The sequence below is a fragment of the Oncorhynchus gorbuscha genome, linkage group LG09, assembly GCF_021184085.1.
Source record: "Oncorhynchus gorbuscha isolate QuinsamMale2020 ecotype Even-year linkage group LG09, OgorEven_v1.0, whole genome shotgun sequence".
In the NCBI taxonomy this organism is placed as follows: Eukaryota; Metazoa; Chordata; class Actinopteri; order Salmoniformes; family Salmonidae; genus Oncorhynchus; species Oncorhynchus gorbuscha.
Genome location: NC_060181.1, coordinates 64,069,146 through 64,075,328, shown reverse-complemented (window position 1 = coordinate 64,075,328; position 6,183 = coordinate 64,069,146). Strand labels below are relative to the sequence as shown.

Here is a 6,183-nt window from a genome sequence, read left to right as displayed (position 1 = left end):
AAAAAATGTATATATTTTTTTATTTATTTAACCTTTGTTTTAGAAGGTAAGCCAGTTAAGAACACATTATTATTTACAACGATGCCTACCCTGGCCAAACCTAACCCGGACGACGCTGGGCCAATTGTGCACCGCCCTATGGGACTCCAAATGACGGCCGGTTGTGATACAGCCGGGAATCGAACCAGGGTCTGTACTCTAGCACTGAGATGCAGTGCCTTAGACAGCTGCGCCACTCGGGAGTAAGTGTACCTGTGTTTTCATACTCAGAACCTCAAAAACAGACAGTACACATTGTTCAGAGCAGTCACTATACTTTATTTTAGTGGGAGAAATAGCATACAATTTATTCTGTACAATATTTAACAATCACTTCCAACCAAGCCCTGAAACTGTTTGTTAAATACTTGCAAAACAAAGGAAAAGATGGCATGTTTATCTTGATTGTAAGATGGCCATTTATGCTTGTGGTGAGAATATCGGTAGATAACACAAACCTCAGTTAACAGTGACACAATTTCTATTGTGTGATGACAAAGTAATGTCACCGTAACATAGAAAATAAAAACGCCATAGCTGATCATATCTCAGGTCATATTCCCACAACATTGTTAATTATACAAGTCTATGGTTGCACCATACAACTCGCCTTCAACACTGATCAATGTTGTAGGAACGTTGAGTGACAGCTAGGATGTCTGTCTGAGGTAAATTATGAGCCAATCCAGGGAGTCTTTACTAGCATAAAGATATATAATAACAATACTTCTTCTGAAAGAGAAGTTAGCATTATCTGGGCCTTGACATAAATTAATAAAACCATTGTAAAATACAATTACATATAAAATAAACAACAAAAATATTTTGGGTGAATATTATTAACAATAGAAAGGATTTTTTTTTATTCATTTTTTGCCTTGAGACCATATAAAACAATATCATGCTAAAATCACAATCTAAAACAACATTCATATGTACATACTGTGCATTTTCCATCCAGTCATCTACTAATGTCAGAGGGGTTTGGCTTTTAAGGGGGTATAATGTAGGCTAAATGTAATGTGTGCCTCCTTAGAAACATAATGGTGTCATAGAAACAAGTAATGTACTATTTGTTTTTTTTACATAAAATAAACCTAGAAACCATCTGAGGCCAGAGGGAGAGCATCTGTTTAGTGAGATGGAGCATTTGCACAGCAGCAGTGTTTTTTTTTTTTTTAAATATGGAGAATATGGAAACATAAAGATTGGATTTGACTTTCCTCCTTGGCACCAGTGCTACAGATAATACAGTAAGTATATACCAAAATGGCAGCAGTTGCAAATCTGTCTCCCCTGCTTTTGAAGATTCCTCTGTTGTTGGCTTCCCATATCTACACTCCTGAATCAGTGGCTCAGGTTAGAGAGGAATAGCAAGAGTAGCATAGATGTCAGTGAGTGAGAGAATCATAAACCCTCCGAGCTACAGGCTTAGTCCTACAGATGCAATGACCAATTTAAATCCATAACTTACATATCATTGTACTATTGAGATGGCATACAGTTATTGCCAGAGAGGATGTGCGGGTTTATAGTCAGAGAATAAACAAAAAACAGCTGATTTCATTGATTAAAAAACAAACGCTACATAGGGATTGAAAGTTGGTGCCATGGCAAGAAGCCACTGTCAGCCCCAACTTTGATTGCATACAGTTAACTGAGTAAAAGCGTAGTGTTACTATATCCCTGAATGTTATGTGGTAGGCTATAACAAAATATGTCTGATGGAGAGAAGCATATAATTGAGTCACCAATGTTTTGAGTACAATAGGACTACTAACAGGACATATTCCGGGTTAGAATCTGAAAGCTGCAATTGGCCATTTTAATATTTTTATGTCTTGTCTAAGGAGCACATAGCCAAAGTGGTGGACATGCTGTTAGTGATGGGGAATACAAGATTCAAGGGGAACACATATAGATTTGATCATGATGGCTACTTTAGTAATGTAGAACACCTGACATGATCTGAATAACCCCTCTATATGGCCATCTACCTGAAAACCACACCAGCTGTAAAGACCTCATGTAGGTACCCCTTGACTAAGATGTCTCCAAAATAATGGCACGAGAATCAGTCAGCGCCTAAAAGCAGAGAGGACGGGGTCATAGAGTAATGTGTGCTTCCTGAGACGTATTGAAATATTATGGAAATAGCAGACTACAAACAGAAAATACTACAACCAGGGCAGGGAGAAAGAGCAATACCGTTACAGCGGTTTGTAGACATTTCATTTTAAAATCAATAGAGGGTTTCGAACACCTGACACCAGTGTCACACACTTTTACATAGACAAAAAGGGGGGGGGGGGAAACATGCGTTTTAAATATTTTGTGGACACCGCAAATCTAATAAGGGAAATGCTTTTTAAATATTTTTTCTCTAATGTATTCATATTTTCAGGGATTTTCTTCTCAACATGTTTAAACGGTCTAAAAATGTTAACAACAACGCTTACAGTCACATTTGAATAGCTGGGGCAACATATAAAATACACAAACTAAGGACTTAACAAGGCAAAAACACTGATTTGTGAATGGCCATTTTTGTTGGCATACTCCATCATTTGAAAAAGCTTCAATACCAAACATGTCATCTGAATGTCGATGTCCTGTAGTGGTTTTAGTGTTATGAAGGAAAACATCATTTGTAGGATGTGAAACTGAGGTATACCTTGTTAAGAGACTCAAGAGGTTGATGGTTATTTTTATAGAAATGCTGTGAGGCAGGTCCGGATAAATAACCTTGATTACGCTATTTTCTCTCTCTCTGTTGATATATGTACAGCAGCGATACACAGACATTCAGAAGCTGTTTCTTATTGGCATTACAATAGTCATTCATAGAAACACAAAGAGCAAATGTGTTTAAAAACCAAGTTGCCCTTTTTTATACTGAAATTAAATTAACTGTGTTTGTGTCAGGATTCTTCTTCTCTCCTGTTCCTCCTTTTCTTAGAGAAAAAACTGAAGTCAGTCCAGGAAGTATGTTTTCCTTTCTTTTACAAAAAAATTGTAATATCAGCCAAAAGGTCAACTTTAAAATGACTTTGTCCATTGTCAAGGTGCGTCCAGTGTGGGATCTAGATGATTGCTAGTTTGTTTTCCCATCACGCCCTCCCATTTTAAAATGACCCAGGCGTGAGGAAGTCTTTAGGCACACTTGTAGCTAAATGCAATAGGAACCAATTCAGACCTGGATAGTTCTCCATGAACCTAGGTCCACTGACTGATTTTTGCCGCCACCTTGTGTACAATCACAGCGACGGATGTGGAACGAGTCTTGACCCTCTGCTCAGGGAGGTGAGTCTCTGTGGGGTCTGTTCTCCTGTCCTGTGTTAACTCATACGCCTAGTCATAGGCTGGACTCTTTAGGGGGGTAGTCCACGTTGGTAACCATGGTGACAACTGTGACAATCTCCTCGGGCGCAGTGACGTTGTTGAGGCGCTGCATCTGCACCACTCGCTCCTCTACGCACCCCGCCGACAGGCGCGCCTCCGCCTCGTGGTCCCAGCACTCCTCGATTGTCTCACACAGCATGGTCAGACCCTGTGAGGGACAGAGCACACACATTAGCACACACGTTTATCCTCTGCGACACAAGGGCACAATGACACACAGCAAACGAGGCCCGTGTGGCAGCATGGTGGACAGAGACCAGACACTATTAGCTTAACTAATCTACTGTTAGAGATCCACAGATTCGATAGGAGACACTAATAGTGCAGAAACTGTGAGAAGGAGGCTACTCAGCAGACATTTCAGAAATGGCCGCTATCTTCTAGACTGGGGGGGAGAGAAATCAGGCCACAAAGACGGTATCATTCTCCGATCAATAAGTCTCTGCGTCTGCGTTGGGCTCGAGTTAGGATGCTCTGTAGACAGTCGGGATTCAGACAAACCGTCTTAGCTAAACGTAGTCAAGACATAAACAGGTGAGGTAAGCAGTGGCCTGGGCCATGGCAGGAAGAGACGGGCTTATTCAGGGAAATTAACATGGAGCTATAATAGCCCATTGTAATGTAAATGTCAAAAGCTGTTCAGTATTTGTGCTATTTTTTCTGCTCAGCAGTGCTTCTCTGTACTCTATGTCCTTACTGTTCCATGATGATGGGTTTTGGTAGTTTGTGGTAGTCACTGTACTGCCCCTTCAGTCACATTATAGATTAAGATACATAGCGTATATGATCTACTCACAGCGTGTTTCTGCCAGCACTCCCTGAGCGTGGGCCTCAGCTTTTTGTGGACCACTACCTCCTGCATGTCCTCCAGGGATGGGTGCTGGCCAATCTCCTCCTCAAACGGCAGCATGTACTCATCCACTGGGCCTGAACATACACACAGCACAATGTTACACACACATCACACCACAGTGACCCATTCACAAAACAAAATGCAATCAATATAACAATAGTTTCTTTGAGCTAATAAAGAACATAAATCAGTGGTCATCTCAATCAGTGCTCTGAGTTTCTCATAAGGAATTCAGAGCTGATGCCTTCTGTGGTCTAATTAAGCAATAAGGCACGAGGGGATGTGGTATATGGCCAATATACCATGGCTAAGGGCTGTTCTTACGCACGACGCAACGCAGAGTGCCTGGATACAGCCCGTGGCCATATACCACAAATCCTCAAGGTGCCTTATTGCTATCATAAACTGGTTACTAACCTAATTACAGCAGTAAAAATACATGTTTTGTCATACCCATGGTATACGGTCTGATATAACTCGGCTGTCAGCCAATCAGCATTCAGGGCTCGAACCACCTAGTCTATAACAGCTCTTGACCAGTGGAGGTCTCCCTCCGAGCCGGTGAGTTGCTCTGACCAAGCTCTAACTCCAAGTTGACCTCCAGTGATAACCACAGAGTGTTCCACATGCTGACCACCGACACAACTACCCAGGCTAGGCCAGGTCACTACTGTTCCATGGAACCAGACAGACAAAATCCATAACAACCGACTGGCCCCTGGTTAGACAGTGGTGGCCCTTGTCCAGGACGATGGTAGTACTATGGCATTAGCGGACAATCCTCCTGGAGAGCTCCTGGGTATACAGGCTTCTGCTCCAGCCCTACACGTGCACACCTGATTCAGCTAATCAAGGTGCCAAGTAAAGTTAGAACTAAATCCTGCAGTAGGGTAGCTCGTCTGAGAGTAGGGTTGGAAGAGAATCGTGCTCTCCAGGAGAAGGATTGGTCACCCCTAATGTATGGTCCTTCAAGGGAGTGTGCTCTTACCGTCGGCAGCCTTGCAGCGTGCGGCCAGCTCCCACAGCACCAGTCCCAGAGCATACATGTCTATCCTCAGGAATGAGTCCCGCTGGAAGTTGATCGCCCCCTCCAGGACCTCAGGGGCCATGTACCTCCGGGTGCCAACCTGGAAATGATAGACAAACACACACTGATTTGTTCGATATATACATTACATTTACATTTAAGTCATTTAGCAGACGCTCTTATCCAGAGCAACTTACAAATTGGTGCATTCACCTTATGACATCCAGTGGAACAACCACTTTACAATAGTGCATCTAAATATTTTAAGGGGGGGGGGGTGAGAAGGATTACTTTATCCTATCCTAGGTATTCCTTAAAGAGGTGGGGTTTCAGGTGTCTCCGGAAGGTGGTGATTGACTCCGCTGTCCTGGCGTCGTGAGGGAGTTTGTTCCACCATTGGGGAGCCAGAGCAGCGAACAGTTTTGACTGGGCTGAGCGGGAACTGTACTTCCTCAGTGGTAGGGAGGCGAGCAGGCCAGATATCAATATAAATCAATGGTCATGCTTGTTTTGGACAGTTTACAGTCAATTGTGGAATACAGTGTCTATTTTGGCATCAGGCAATACAAAGCACAACTATTGACAAGTGGATTTTATGATGTAGAATGATCTAGTCATTTTGACATCATGGAACCTATCAGACAGTCTCTCCACAACCTACATCCCATCACTCACCTGTCCGTGCGTGTCCCCAGCTGATTTCCCAGCCTCAAACCTCTGGGCCAGGCCAAAGTCAGCGATGCAGGCCGTCAGGTTGGACTTCAGAAGGATATTCTTACTCTTGATGTCCCTGTGGCTCACAGAAGAACAGAAACACACCAATGAGACAACAGACAACATGGGAGAGGAAAGCTACCCATCA

General features: G+C 42.8%; 1 protein-coding gene across 1 annotated transcript in view; it reads right to left on the bottom strand.

Moving 5' to 3' along the window:
* Positions 1 to 297: 297 nt before the first annotated feature.
* The window catches only part of acvr2aa (activin A receptor type 2Aa), a 48,210-nt gene continuing 42,324 nt past the window's right edge, over positions 298 to 6,183 (bottom strand). Inside the window, 4 exon segments of the mRNA XM_046363099.1 lie at positions 298 to 3,589; positions 4,238 to 4,368; positions 5,283 to 5,421; positions 5,997 to 6,111. Of these exon segments, the coding sequence (XP_046219055.1) occupies positions 3,395 to 3,589; positions 4,238 to 4,368; positions 5,283 to 5,421; positions 5,997 to 6,111 (580 nt within the window). The 3' untranslated portion in view covers positions 298 to 3,394.